Source organism: Ictalurus furcatus, chromosome 3 (assembly GCF_023375685.1).
Source record: "Ictalurus furcatus strain D&B chromosome 3, Billie_1.0, whole genome shotgun sequence".
NCBI classification, from domain to species: Eukaryota; Metazoa; Chordata; class Actinopteri; order Siluriformes; family Ictaluridae; genus Ictalurus; species Ictalurus furcatus.
In genome coordinates this window covers 21,205,958-21,222,189 of record NC_071257.1, presented here as the reverse complement: position 1 = coordinate 21,222,189, position 16,232 = coordinate 21,205,958, and the positions used below count along the sequence as shown (strand labels likewise).

At 40.5% G+C, this 16,232-nt stretch overlaps 1 protein-coding gene across 1 annotated transcript; it reads right to left on the bottom strand.

The window, feature by feature from the left end:
• Positions 1 to 5,974: 5,974 nt before the first annotated feature.
• Positions 5,975 to 16,232, bottom strand: ogfrl1 (opioid growth factor receptor-like 1). Its single transcript, XM_053621388.1, has 7 exons — positions 15,830 to 16,232; positions 14,259 to 14,345; positions 13,776 to 13,854; positions 11,843 to 11,921; positions 10,504 to 10,570; positions 10,198 to 10,343; positions 5,975 to 8,047 (listed from the first exon to the last, which is right to left on the bottom strand). The coding sequence occupies exons 1-7, from the start codon at positions 15,998 to 16,000 to the stop codon at positions 7,567 to 7,569; spliced, it is 1,110 nt and encodes a 369-aa protein (XP_053477363.1). The 5' UTR covers positions 16,001 to 16,232; the 3' UTR covers positions 5,975 to 7,566.

Here is a 16,232-nt window from a genome sequence, read left to right as displayed (position 1 = left end):
TTCATCACTTGTGAATTGTGAAACATCTTCAAGATTGTAACATTGCATTGAGATACTTCTACTAGACATTTAAAATAGCCTTGATGACTGAAAACCTTCATAGACAACAAGAGGAGTCTGTTCTCTCTGTGTGTCTAGAGGCCAGTGTGGGTGGGTGTGGTTTGTAGAACTCTGAGGAAGTAGAGCTCCATTGTGAGAATTGCTGTTGGGTCAGGAGGTGAGGCTGAAGGCTCTTTTTGAAGCGCTCTAACCCAGCAGGGTGGGACAACTCCAAATGTTTCCAAGCACTCCTGTCCAGACTAAGCTGTTGTCACGGCGACAGAGTGGCCCAAGAGGAAATGGCTATTTATACCCACCAAGTGCAGAAAGAGAGGCACCCTTCCAATGGGCGGCATTTGACTCACATCCTCCAGCAATCTGAGTTTGGGCCTTTGCATGTACCCACTTTCTCATGTCATCCAGTGTATATATTAAAAAAAAAAAGAGAGAGAGAGAGAGATACTTCTGCTACCATCTTGCAGTGATTTAAACCATGCCATGGTTGTTCTTTCCTGGCCCCACACATGGACACACAAACACTCAAGCAACTTCTGATCTCTGAGATATTACTGGGCTCACTCTCCAAATGCAGTGTCTTGTTGTATGTGATGTCTTGTTGGTTTGTTTACGCTCACCCTTCTGTCCCACAGTGACACTCGGGATGCATGCCTGCTGGTTTGTGTTCCCACCCTCTCCCACTGCAATTATTTCAGTCTACTTTTATTCTGTGACCTCATTACAGCAGCTGCTCCTTCTTAATCCACAAGGTGGCAGACTGTCGCTAAAGATGGCCTGGGAAATGCATTTATAGAATCGGTTGTGCAAACACTTTTTAACAGAAAATTTGTTTGATATGGGTGGCTTTAAAATTCAGCCAAAAACTGAACTCCAAAAGCGAACAAGCTACAAGAAATCAGCATTTATTTTACTGTTTGATTTCAGTTGCATTACTATGTCAAGTATAAAGAGGAAAAGATGAAGTAGGTCTTAACTGTTGTGACACTCGAGTCAGGATTGCTGTGTGTTTCTCACTGTTGTATCTGTCCTCTGCAGATGAACAGCATTTGGGGAACTGGAGTGAAGAAGTGATGTTTACATGGAGAGAAATGAAAACATTACGGCAAGAGGAAATTCATGTAAGACATACTGAGTGTCCCTGAAGCTAAGTGGCATCACTGTTGTGCATTGAATCCTAAGATTTTTTTTATTATTGTTTTTAATTCAGACATTCCCTGACCCTACATTTAGTGAACCATAATAGTAGTTTGTAAATTCCTGTAATGCCAATGAAGATCCTGGGCAGTGCATTTGACACACATTGTACTGCTGAGTAACTGGTAAGCAGTTTGGATGTAAAAACAAGAACCACATAATGAAATTGAAATGCTAATTCAAAAAGGTCATTTTAAAATCTTTGCAGCAATTGTTTACTGGTTAACAGTTCACTGTTTTCCTGTGGGGGAGTTTGCAATAACCTGAAACAGCACCTTGATTACTTATGCAAGGTTATTGTTGAATATACAGTGTACCGTTATAGTACTAGTATTTAATTTAAATGTTATGTGCTGTAATGTAATGTATATCTTGTTTAATAAATCATTTTTAAAAAAAAATCAACCATACTGCTTGTTGTGTGGTAACTTTACAGGTCCTACTAACAGGTTTTACTAACCACCTGTTGATTTTGATAATATCTTGATTTGGAAAGTCCGCTGAAGCTCCGATACCGTAACAACTGTGTTTTAGTTTCGGGGATGTCCAAACTTTCAACCACATGAGGAACTGAAACCATGCTCTACTTTTGCAGAACATTTTTCAGTTGTTTTGAGCTGCTGCTGTGGCACTCGCAATAATATGCACGTTCACATGTGTAATACTAAAATGAGCTAAGATACCACAGGTTGCTCACAGGTCATGAGGCTAAAACATAGCTGAACCTCTGGTCTTCTGCTCTAATTCATGCTTATATACTCATTTACACAGGCTATAAATAGTGATGTCAACACCAAGGGCATGCATATGTTAGTCTCGTTAACAGCAGAAAGTATAAAGAGCTTTCAGTGTGATTAGGCAAGCACATACAAGCATTTCATTTCATCTGTCTAAGAAACCACTGCAGATATCTTTAAATTCACAGCAGAAAGACATCTGCATATTGTACACAAATAACTTTGCAATGTAGGATATTAATCACAGCTTCAGGTCCCTGGTTCAATCCTGAGTTTCACATGGTCTCCCTGTGAATGCATTGGTTTCCTCTGGGTTTTCCATCTCTTCTTTTTGTGTGTGCATGTGCATGGTCCCCTGTGATGGACATTCTAGGTGTCTTCCTGCTTCATGCCCAGTGTTACTGAGAGAGGCCTCTTGGTTGGCAAGTTCTGAACTTCCCTTTGTGTATGTACATACAGTACATGAACTTTTTGCCCTTTAGGAAAAGGAAATTCATTGGGGTTTCTTATGTCTCACTATTCTAATGTTATTAGTATTTCCGTGTGAATTGCCACGGTCCTTTTGCAGCTGGTATTAATCGTCTAAAGGTAAGATTAAGAACATTGTTACATCGCACAATGCCGAATGTTTCATATCTGATACGTACATTCATATATTATACATGGAAATCAGATGCCTTAAAATGAGACATTCACAGACAATCGCATGTACTAGGCAAATACTGGCTCATTCCCACACAAGAACAGTCACTCTCTAATACCTTCCTAGAGCTTTGTCAAGACCTTGCACTGAACACTTTATGCCGGTGAAAAACAAACGGCACCTTTTCCTTTATCACGCAGCAGGGTGCCAGAGCACTGACTGTACTGTGGAAATTAAACTGATGTGTATTATCTTCTCCAAACACCCTCCAGTCTCTCTATCACATTCTGTTTCTGGAACATTCTTCTCCTGCCCTGTGACTGGCATACCATAACAGCCTGCCAAAAATGTTTGAACTGCTGCTCCCAGTTGAGGGATGAGAGGGATGAAGTTGAGTGTGTTCGAATGAAAGAGATGAAAGGAAGCACAAAAAAGAAAAAATCTCCATCTCTTCTAGAATGATTGGCGTGATAGTGATGGGCCCTAGGGCCTGCCCTGTGCACATCCTGCACCTGCACTGGGCTTCTATCTCTGCTTTCAGTCAGTAGGCCAGAGTTAACCACCCAAACAGAGAGAAATGTTAAAACTGAGTGTCTGAAAGCCTTTGCTACTCTGCTTGGTGAAGCAATGCACCACACTGGAGTTTCTATCAGCATTCAGTACTTTTGTGTTTAGATGTGAAAATACCACCTTTTATATCAGTCACATTCTTACATTTTTGCAGCACTGTTTCCAGTACAGATTACCTCATGGCAGCATTACAGACATCACTGCTTTAACCTCCAGTGGACAAGCAAGGACAACTTGGCAAGGAACATCTCTCTCAGATGGAGCAAAGAAACCAAGACTCGGCAGCAGGGTTTTTCAGTGGCTTGTAGACCTCACAGTGGTAGGAGTAGGATCCAAAAGGAAGTATGGCAGTCTGTCCTGGATTTCGTGATTGCAGAAATTAACACAAAATCAAGGAATTTTTCGCAGATTTGGGCCAGGACACGCCATGTGCATCACAATGCACGTTCAGCCAAAGCCCCCTTCAATTCACATATGTCGAACACGAGTACAGCTTAAAGGTTTCATTTACCAACAAACATCATTATGAAAGACCATGCAAAACAATTTTGTGTAAAAAGAAGTTCTCTACAAAAAAGCCCTGCAAATAGCATCGCAAATCAAACATTTTTGTCTGCAGCAATCACAAAAAAACTCTGTGAAATCCTGTAATGGGCTGGTAGGGGCTTGTAGGCCTCAGACGGGTAGAATTAATATCCAGATGGGACTGAGGACATATAGATTTGGACAGAAGTAGGAGCTTGGAAACCTCAGGTTGGTTGGAGTTGGATTTTGAAGCAAAGGCACATATAGTATACCTCAGGCTGGTAGAAGTAGGATTAAAACAGGAGCAAAGGCTTACATACCTCATGATGGTGGTGGTAGTAGTAGGATCCAGAAAGGAACAGAGGCTTGTCAATCAAGTATTGGAGCTATGGCTTGTAGACCTCAGGATGGTGGGAATCACTCCAGCAACCTTCTGTTCTATTGTAAACATTGTCAACACTGTATGGCCAAATGTTTTCCACTAGGGTTTGGAATGTGGCTGTGTGGATTTGCTCATTCAGCCACAAGAGCATTAGGTCAGGCACAGAAGTTGGGCAAGGAGGCCTAGGGAGCAGTCGGCATTCCAGTTCATCCCAAATGGGTTCAGTGGGGTTGAGGTCAGGGCTCTGTGCAGACCACTTGAGTTGTTCCACTCAAACATTGGCAAGCCATCTCTTTGTGCAAAGGGGCATTGTCATGCTGGAACACGTTTGGGCTTCTTAGTTCCAATAAAGGGAAACTGTAATGCTACAACATACAAGGATATCATATACAATTGTGTCCAACTTTGTGGCAACACTTTGGGGAAAGCCCACATATGGGTGTGATGGTCAGGTGTCCACAAACCTTTGGCCATATAGTGTACAATTAAACAGGTACATTGTAATATATAAGTCTAAGATAGGGAGTCATCTGCATCTTTTGGAAATACTGTCTGGGTATGGCCATACCAGTTAAGCCACTTTTGCAGGATGCAGTTTCTATATTATCCACATTTCCTTTTATGAGAATGAAGACTTGGGAAATGTGCATTATTTGTCAGAAAACAGCAGTAAAGTAAGTGCTTTGGGATTCTTCTCTACACCAGATGCAGTTAAAGAGTGCTGTTTCTTCTACTAATGTGTCTCTTATGAGGTCATTCAAATACCTTATGTTCATGTGTGCTGTCTGGTGGTCTAACACTTAAGCTTTAAAACACAGAGCTGTATTTATGTATTCTCAGTCCAAGTTGTCAGCTAAGTGGTGTACTGCGAGCATGAGCTACTTGTGGACTTAAGTGAAAGAGACTACCACACAGTGAGATTCATAAACACACATTCACCTAGACAGCGATTCAACAGGAATCAGCGCGTCCGTTCTACACCCGAGACCATTAGAACGAAAGGCCGCCGCCTCATTCTGTCACTCCCATTCAGCTCATTTTACTGCTTAGCACACCCAAGTGCGCACTCTACCCAGCAGGAGCACTCGGGTTTACCTAATTCACTTAACTCAATACTTCACAGACCGTGCTTACTGTAGAATACCATGTTCCCCAAAGAATTCTCAACATCATCAGATAAATTTCAAGTGGTAGAGAAGTCATATTACCCCTGAATGATGTATTAACTAGCTTTTCACAATCCCATAATGTACACTGGAGTCAGGAATGAAACCCATACATAACAATGTTGAGGAGACTGAACGTCTACAAAGTTGAAATGTACAAAGACTGCAGTAAAGGCAGGATTAATGCTTATACCAAGTGCTTCTAGGCACTTCATCAAAAATAATATGTTCATGTTTGGTCACAATCAGATCAAAGCTTTCTCTGCTGAAACATATCTGATCAGTTGCAGCAATGTTTTGAATAATTACTGAGCTTAAATCACCAACTTTGTGAGGATCATGCGGAAAAAAAACAACAACCTAGGACTAGTTTGAAACTGTAGGATTGGCATGTTATGCAAATTAGATCAAGGTATTCCCAGTTGAATGACAACAGCCCAAAAATAAGAGATACGAATTTGAGATAAGGACCAGAAGATAAAACACTATTTTCAATGGGGACTTCCTCACTGGACTGAGTAGCAGGGAAAAGACTGCCACTGCTAAATTATATTATTTTAGTCCTTTTATGTTGTACACAGAAAACCAGATTGTTAAAACAATACTGTTCTCAACGTGCTTAGACTCCCAGTAAAAAAAAATGTTGATCAGATCCTGAATTTAAATACAAGAGTGAAATCTTCAAACAACACATAGTAAATAATTTTCCAGAAATAGCTGCAACTTTAATACAATAAGTCACAAGAAGAGCCCTCCATAATCTCACATGATCTTGTACAAAACATTATAAAACACATGTATAGTGCCTCACATAAACAGAGATCAGTCAGCACTCAATCCACATAAGTAACTTACAGAAAACATAAAAAAAAATAAGAATCCTAGTGTTGCACTGAGAAGTGTTTGCACTGCTCATGCTACAGTCCTTTTGAATTTGAGTTGCTGCAGAGGGAGTCCAGGAAACAGATGGCTATGTTCTCCCCACTACCTGTGTGAGAGGATGCAGTAGGAAATATGTACCAACAAGACATGCATACACACACAAAGAGAGAAGAGATTGAGAAAGAGAAGAGTATACAAGCTGTAATCCTTCCTTACTCCTATGTGTGCTTTCATAGAAACATAGTAATAGAAAGTGCAGGCAGAAATTCAAACATACACACATGCACATACTTTCATTTTAGCCCATAATCTAGTGAGTATACACTGGAGCACAGCACAGCTTTTGTATATGTGTAGTTAAATAAGAGAATTCGTATATTCAACATTTCACATATCAAAGCACAATTCCTTCTCTCTCAGAGGCCAGTGACCTCATTTCTGATTGTCCTTACTGATGTGGGTTAACTCAGCCACACATAGACTAAAAATTTGAGGCACTTGATATAAGACACTGCACAAACTCTGGATCTCACACACACACAAAATAGTGCTAACAAATAGTGATATTTTAAATATGCTACTCATTAAAGTGATATGTTCATAATAGGGCTGTCAAATTAATAAAATAATCACAATTAGTCTCATTTTTGTAGCTGGTTGCAATTACTTCCATAAATAATTTCCACATTTCAACATCATGCTTTTCTAGTTCAGCAACTAGACTAAGAATATTTCAACAACTGGCTGGAACCAAAACATACTGGTATGTAGAGACACTGTTTCAATTTATATTTTAAAAAATTGTGTACATCAGTATTCAAATCTAACAAGGCAAAGGATGGCACCAGGAAAATGCATTAAAAGCTTTTTTTTTAAAATTTTTTAAATACAAAATAGGATGATTTTATCAAATGTATTGTACTACCGAATTCTAGCCATGTTAACTTTGACAGCCCTAGTTCTTATGTTTCTATACAAATAAACTTCACTCAGCTCTAAGGCTAAGGCTCAAAAGGCTCAGTTGAAGCCTGGAGTCCATCTAAACTCCACAATATGTCACAGAGGAAGACTTGATAGGCAAAGTTGCAACACACACACACACAATCAAGTTAGGTAATAATTCACACCTACACTTTGTGTGTTCAAGAAGTGTAACAGATTGAGGCAGGATTAGCAATACAGTAGAAAATCATCAGCTGATATTCTAAGCCTCTAAGTGAAATTAACAAAATGAAAATTGGTATTTAGTTACGGATTTACAAAAAAGCCAAAGAGTAACAAATCTCTCATTGCTATTCACTGAAGGCCAAGACAGGGAATAATATTGCTTTGAGCCACACCCGCTACTAATCCCCAACCCTGTCGGTCCTATTATCAGGCTCGTTTTCTCAATCCCCCATTCCAAAATTCTCAAAGAGGTACAGTTTCAATGTATTCCTCTATGTCCCCCCTACCCTGCTGATTTCTCCTAGATAACTTTGTTGTTTTCCACTCTCCTACTTCCCTCCCGTCCACCCCTTCTCTTTCTTCGTCGGGCCTGTTTGGACTCCCCTGCTTTAGAGCTCTAGTTATTCTTACACTCCTGTCCAGTGGGGACACGATTCTGTTCGGTCTTGACCCAGGGGAGCCTCTCCTCTTTGGAGGCCCCCAGATGAAATTCTCCGGAGGTTGGTAGTGGCGCTGGGCGAAGCGCAGCAGTGCACGTCTCTGGCTGTGCTTTCGCAGTGTGTAGACAAAGTACTCGAGCGCACTGTGCCGCATGTTAGCCAGCGTTCCCTGCACCAGAGCCTCCTCCAGAAGCAGGTGCACCAGAGGCAGCTTGTAGTTCTCAAAGCCCAGCTCGCCCAGGCTCTTCAGAATGCGCGTGATCCGCAGATAGTTGTGCTGAGACCTGTGTGTGAGAATCAAGAACCCTTTGGTTGATGGGCATTTTTAAACTTAATAAGATTTGGACCTTATCAAATGTAGGCAGCTCATGAACTTTGCATGGGTAAGGGCTATGATAACAGACCACATAACTCTGAGATCTCTGTAAAGTCATTGTCAAGGGATAGGGATTCCACTCTGAGTGTCTGACCCACTTCTCTGCACACTGAGTGCGAAAGAAATGGGATATTAATGGTATAGAGTCGGTCTCAATGACACTTAGGATAAGCAAGCGCAAGTGGCTGATGCTCTGCAATTCTGCACTCACAGATTCTAAGCGTATAAAACACTGCAAAACATAGCAGGAGAAAGACTACATACGTACATGTAGAACAATATAGAACAAAGCTAACTGTGGGACAGGAATAGCAGGAATGCTAAGTCAAGGTCTGGACAGGAAGGTCGAGTGGAGAACTGCACACACTGTACACTCATTTGCATTTTCAACTCAGTTAACAAAAGCAATGATCCATCTACACATGCTCATGTTTTTAAACTTGCTAATTGATATTATGCAAATGCTCCTCTCAGCTTTGTCAGCAAGAATAGTGAGAAAATGAGTGAGGCTTCGGGGTGGGATGGGGGTGGTGCAAGATACACAGAGTACCATGTAGTGATGGAAGGAAAGATTTAATAAAAGAAAGGGGAGGAGCCAAGAAAATGTGAGTGAAGTAGAGTGGAAGTCAGACCCTGCACAGAAAGTGTTTCCACCATGAGACCTTTACAGGAATACATGATGTTTTTCAGGAACTCAGTAACTTTAGGAACCAAGAATAATGTTAGTGTCTAGAACCTCTTTAATTTGAGCTCTGTACTGATCATTCCTGATCATGTGTGTTTGTTACAGAAGGAATTCTCTCTCATTTTGTATTTTTAAAAGCTAGTATTTAATCAAACTGGTTTTAGATCAGTGGCTGTTTTCACACGAGTAAGGAGTCAAACACATCTGGTGTACATCTCACAGCAAACTGCACTATACAGTTGGGTACATAAGTACTTGGGTAGTGCAACATTTTTTTTTTTTTGTAATTTTGCCTCTGTAAACCACCACAATGGATTTGAAATGAAGCAAGATTGAAGTGTAGACTTTCAGCTTTGCATTAACCATTTAGGAATTACAGTTCTGGAGCAAGATTCTTTGGACAGATGAAACCAAGGACGAGAAGAGTATGAAGAAGGAAAGGAAGGGCTCATGATCCAAAGCATAACACATCATCTGTCAAACATGGTAGAGGTAGTGTTATGGCATGAGAATGTATGGCTGCCAATGGAACTGGGTCACTGGTGTTTATTGATGATGTGGCTGCTGATAGAAGTAGCAGGATGAATTCTGAAATGTATAGATTGATACTTTCTGCTCAGATTCAGTCATATGCTGATAGAACAGTGCTTCACAGTACAGATGGTAATGACCCAAAATATACTGCAAAAGCAACCCAAGGGCTTCTTAAGGCAAAGAAATTCAATGTTCTTAAATGCCCGAATCAGTCACCCAACCTCAATCCAACTGAGCATGCTTTTCACTTTCAGAAGACAAAACTGAAGGCAGAAAGACCCACAACTGAAGGCGGCTGCAGTAATGGCCTGGCAAAGCATCTCAAGGGAGGAAACTCTACATTTGGTGATGTCCATGGGTTCCAGACTTCAGGCAGTAATTGACCGCAATGGATTCACATCCAAATATTAAAAATGATAATTATAATTGTTAGTTTGTGAAAATGGAGGGACTATGTAATGGCTGTGATTCCTAAACAGTTAATGCAATATTTTTGTTAAACACCTTGAATTAAAGCTGAATGTCTAAACTTCTGTTACATATTGATTTCTTCATTTCAAATCCATTGTGGTGGTGTAAAGAGGCAAAATTACAAAAATCACTGTCCAAATACTTATGGACCTAACTGTATAATGGTCACTGTCCCTGCAGTGTGGAGGAACATCAAGGTACAAATTTGTCTAGGAACTATTGTTCCTATTCAGGAAAAATTCCAGAACCCGAGAACACCCAATCCCCCGGTTATTTTAAGGAATATTTCAAGTTCCTCAAAATATTCAAGAACTTTGGAGGAAATGCAACCAAAGTTTGTAGAAAAAGAGTCTAGATCCAGATCTCACTCATTCAGGTGTTGGAAACGATCTTTCCAGTTTGCAGCACGTGCTACGTTTCCATTCTTATCTAGGAGCTTGATCCCAAAGAAGTCCAACATGATGGCGTACGCCAGCACGAAGCGCTGCTTGGCTTCTTGAGTGTTCTGGAATTCCTGTTCATGAGAATCATTCTGTTATTGATCAAGCATCGTCTCACCTAATACACCAAAAAACAACTACAGTACATCTCAAGAATTATACACTGAATGTAACATTTTAAAGCCTTGATCTCATGATCAGAGAGATCAAAAAGTTTTCAACTTTAGCCTTTACCTTAATCTCATCCTGAGTGAGTTCATGGGCATAGAAATTGAGGCCTTGTTCCCTGAGTGGGAAAAGCCTGCAGGAATGGACAGAAGTTACTGCATTATCTTCATGTGTAAAGAAGACTACAATAGAATAGAGTAAAAAAGAATCGTTTCAGCAATTCTACAAAATTACAATCACAGTGTAATGATCCCAGACTTTTAATCATTTTAATACATGCACAACAACACGTTAATGCATAGGTACAAACATACAGAGACTACAGCTGCAAAACTTATTCTGTTTCTTTTGTCTGTTTCTAGGTGATGAAAGCATTGATAAGATCGCTCTCAGCTCTAATAAATCCTGCTGGAATGGCTATGAATGACTTTTACAAGGAGAAAATGAGAGATAAGACATATAGAAAGGGCAAACTGCCTCTCTGTCAGCTACTTGATGCCCTGCGCTGCTGCCATTAAACAGAAAATGGGCAAACTCAGCCCTAGGCTCATTTCTGCTCTGTCTTGCCACCCTTCTACTTCTGTCACTCTTTTCTCCCAAACAGACCAAGCAGTTCTGGCTGGCTGCCTGCTTCACTAGGCTGCCATTTCTTATTAATTCAATACTAGCAACTCATCTACATTTGTGTTTTTGAACTCGCTAATTGACATTATGCAAATAGTCCTTAGTTTTGTCAGTTCAAAGTGTGAGAATGTGAAAGTGTGTGAGAGAGTGAAGGTAGTGGTGGTAAAGCTGCTGGCATATGTGTGAGGTCTGATTTCGTTCTGCTGATTCCTGCAGGGCCACCGAGCTTACACCAACCAAACATGTCATGCAGTAGGCCTCAGCTCACACTGAACATTTATCCTAAGGTTTATTAGACATTGTAAGTAAATCTCGGCAAAAGTCAGTAAAGTGAAAATGTCGACTGGAACACACACTTTAATTAATCCTAAAAATGAATCTCTTTATCCTGTTGTCTTTCTACTCATAGGCAAATTTTCTCAGCAGTGTTATTTAGTTGAACAAATTTAAAACTTGCATTTTGGATACAACTTTCTCAAGTATCAAACAGTCATACACTGAGTAACCACGGTGAATCTGCAAATTATCCCAGGAACATTTTGTGTGAGGCAGGAATACACCTTAGCTTAGCCAATCCACCTACTGGCATGTTTTTGGGAAGCAGGAGGAAACCCGAGAACCCAGAGGAAAGCCACATAGATATAGGGAAATGAGCAAAACACCAACAGAGAGTAATCTGAGCTCAGGATTGAACCAGGGACCACTGCCAGCCAATATCAAACAGAAAGTCACTGTTACTTGCCGTATGAGACAGGAAAAAATACTGGAGGCTTGACTTTACCATTGTATATATGTGTGATTGTGCTCAAGCTTGTCATAGTCACCCTTCCATTTGGTGAGGATCTCTTCAACATAGATTCCTGCAGGGACAGATACAAACCTTTACTGTATCATGTGTCAAAAGAAACATAATACACAAGTGGGCAGCATACTTCAAATCACAAGCATTCATTCTTCTCCAGTAACTGCTTTATCATGGTCAGGGTCATGATGGATCCCGAGCCGATGCCAGGAACACTGGGTACAAAATAAACCCTGGATGGGATTCTGTTATTTTTGTAAAGTTGGGAGAAAAATGGAAAATCCAGAGAAAACCCACACGTGACGCTCCGTAAAGACGGTTACCCAAAACTCAGGATTGAACATGGGACCCTGGATGCTACCTGCTGTGCTGTGCAAAGGTACACTGCCTAAATGTCAAACCAGTTCTTCATGCACGTAATGAGAATTGAAATGCAATAAACGATGCCAAGTAATGCCATGAAAAGACAATGGAGACCTAATCATGCAAGTATAGCTGTCTAAAAATATTAACGATCTCAGTTTGTTTATGACCATGTCTGTGTGGATGTGTTTGTGTCCACTCTTTTCCCCAGTTCCTATGTGGTTCAGTTTTCAATCCACTTTATGATCACTGATGTCTAATCTGAAAACCACCTCGCAGAGACAAATTCTTCCTAAAGACATTAAGGAAGAAGGAGAATGCCAAGTGCATTGTTTGTGACTGTGCATGAGATGGGCCTCCTGAGAGTGCTCAACTCAGGCTGTTTCATCACTCACTCTGATGTGCAACTGATGTGGTTTTATGTACTGCTACATTACTGTTCGCACTGTGTGATAGATCTATACCACAGGTTCAGAGTTTGTGATTCAACAAGGCTTTCAAAGAAACATTACATACACAGTGCACAGAACACTGAACAGTAATTTTCTCACCACAACTGCGAATGCATTTGTCATAAACTACAATAGAAATGATTTGTGAGAGGTTATCATCATGACACAGGCAACCTTCTTGGAAAATTATACTCAAATGTGCTGATTAAAGGTTACAGGAATGTCACTGTTCTTATGGAAATTCCTATGGGATTTTCAGTGGAATACAGGGGTTACCATTAGGGTTCATGGGTCACTGAGGGAACACCATTCAAACTCACGGGTTCCCCCATGAGATGCTGTCATGCATTCATAGGAACTCATAGGATATACTGTATATGGTGTTATATAAAAAGCGCTCTATATCACCATCATCAAAACACCAACTGAGGATATATCTTTTGAAAGAACGGTTTTCTATCCTGCCGGTACAGTTTCAGAGACTTGTAGAATCCATTCCATGGCACTTTGAAGTTGGTGTGGTGGCTCGTGGCCTAACACCTTACTAAGAACCTATATCAGCTTGTCTTTTAATTTGTCTATATATTTGACATTAATGTCTAAGTGATAAAAAATAAAAACCCAAAAGGAGCCCCATAGATCACACCCATTGATCATATTCAAATGGGTACCACAAAAACAATAATGCACTAAGGTACTATGAACTACCATTAACATCCCATATTCAAGTGCCAGTTCCCCGTGGGATTTAAAACTGAATACCTATATAATTTTCATGGAACTCACACAGGAATTTTCACACAGAAGGGTGACATAAGATAAAATGCCAAAGTTAAAGCTGAAGAATAAACCTTTACAGGTGCCTCAAAACATATTAATCCACCTTTTAACACTACCTGCTGTATTTCCTTCTTCTAACAGCAAACACACTGACTCTCCTACAGCTAACTCTTTCACATAATGATCCATTAAATGAACATTAAAAAGTGTGTTAAAGCTTAGTTATGGTAATGCACAGAAAGACCTAAGTGCATGCACTTTACATTTACAGCATTCAACAGATTCAGCAGATTACAGAAGCATACACAGACACTTACCATCTGGAATCAGAGGAATCTTATTCAGATAGAATCTCAGATTGCGGTACTCGTTTCTCAGCCGAGGCTCCTTGTAATTCTAGGTGCAGAGAAACACATGGAAAGGAGGAGAGAAGAGGAGTGATAAAGAAAGTGTCTCTAAGTGATAAATAAATTGTCCTGAGGCTAAGAAGAACTCATGTTGAACTCATGATGAACTTGCTCGGAGAGAGGTAGTTATGCATTTTTCATTTGGACACCAAAGTTATTTTTCCTTTTTTAAAAACCTGACACAAAACATGCAAAACACCCAAAACTGGATTTGAAGATGCATTAATCTAGTGACTTTCACTCCATTTTTTCTGCTGTAATACATCAAACAGGTTACAGTATATGAAAAAATATGGCACTCAAAAAAAGCAAAAAGCCATTAAAAGAGCATCCGTTTCTGAGTACAGTGCTATGGCTTGGAAAAACAGCGAAGAGAGTGGGTGAACATTTTACCGGATAACTATGGCGGTACTTGTACAGGTCCTTGGCAGCATAAAAGCTTCTTTTCATCTTAGTGGATGACTCAGCCGTGTGATTAAACTGTGTAGGAGAGAAAGGAAAAAAAGTAAAATAGGCATAAAGAATGTATGAATGAGTCTGCTCATGAGTTGAACTATTAGTGCATGATTCCACGTATGCATTTCTGTACATTTTTAGGTTTGACCCTTTCTTTATCCTCACTCACTCTCTAGCTCAAAACGCAACAATCTAACCTGATTGTTAGTATATTGCAGACAGCAGCATGTGGCCAAAAAGGACTGGATTATAGTTGGACAGAAAGAAAAGCAGGTAGCTGTAACATTTTTGTTGTTCACTTTCTTAACTTTACTTTATGTTGGATCACACCCTTTTACTCTTGAACTTAAAATCAAACTTGTAAATGTTGGGATCCTTGTTCTGTCAACTAAAATATATTTTGTACCATGTCAGGATGGTAATGTTGGTCGTGTGTGTGTGTGTGTGTGTGTGTGTGTGTGTGAGAGAGAGAGAGAGAGACTGAAGACTCATGACTCATTCATTTAATAGACCTTGGCCCACCTTCAATCATTTATTCAACTGACTAATTCAAATAATTAAAATATAAATTTGCTTTAAAATATGAATGAATCAAGTTATTATGCAAAACTACTTACAATAGTAAGTGATCTATGGCCAATAAAAAAAGTACACTTCAGATATTATATTATAGTTTGTTTACAATAGAACAGACTAGTGCTGCACCTGCACATGAACCACATGTACACTTTTTGTGGATTTTGTCCATATTTAATTATAGACAAAAGAGTCATTAAGTACAAAAATCCCAGTGAGACCATGGTAAAGCATTGTTGGATTAGTCCATGGGTCTTTAGACTGCAATAGCAGGTAAGCAGTTTGGTCCTGTTTATAATATGGAAGAAAAAAAAAAATCCAAGACATCTCGGAGACATGAGGAGAAATTGGGTCAGATTTAATAGTTTACAATGTCAGTTTCTAAAACCAGGAAAAGCTCCAGGTTTTAGCATCACAGCGCCCACATCCCAGCAAGAAAAGAGGCTGTAATGAACAGAGTCGAAATAAACAACATTGTAGTAAACACTGATATCAGATCATATGGATATGGAGATGCTATAAATAGCGCGAGCTGTTTTTAATCCCCACAACAACAGGACACACAGATTATAATCTATTATATGATCAAAATAAAGTGTCCTGGTAATAGATCCCCTCTCCTGTAGAGGTTTTATTGAACAAATGGCTACACTGCCCTCGCTTGTATGTAAGAGGCTACCCTACAAGGGGCACAGCGTTTTCCCTCGTCTTTCCTCTTTCATGTCGCATTTTAAACACGGCCTGGCACAATACGAAATGAGGCCACGTTAGGAACATTATATTCTAGTAGCAGTAATCGTGTCCACTTCCACACAGAGCTCCATTTCCCAGCCTGTCAGGGATGAAGGTGAAGAGCCCCGCTGTTCTCGGTGCTTCTTTGTTGCCTTTCTGTCAGACGGACAGTTTGTGTGTGCTGTTCTTGAGCGGTTTACCTGAGGAAAGCCGTCTTGATCGTCTCCACAGTGCCCTGAGTCTGAAGTACCGGTGGACTCGGACACCCCGCTGTCCTGCTCGTCGCTCTCCGAGTCCGTCCCCCATGTCGAGTCGCATTCCTCCACGGTGCTCGGCTCCTTGTACCTCAGAGCGCCCATCAGATTTCCCATTTACACCACCGCGCCGGTTTCTGTCCGCCGCCACCGCGTTCAAACCGCCTCCCTCGCTGCTACATTACTCCCGCTGTCACCACACAGCGCTTTATAAACAAGCCGTGCGATGCTCTTGCGGTGTTTCTATTGGACAGGAAGCAGGACTTTCCAGCGACGTGAACACAAGCCCTTTAGCTCGCAATCACTGTGCTGTTAGTGAAGATCACCGCCCAGCGCCAAAAATACTCTC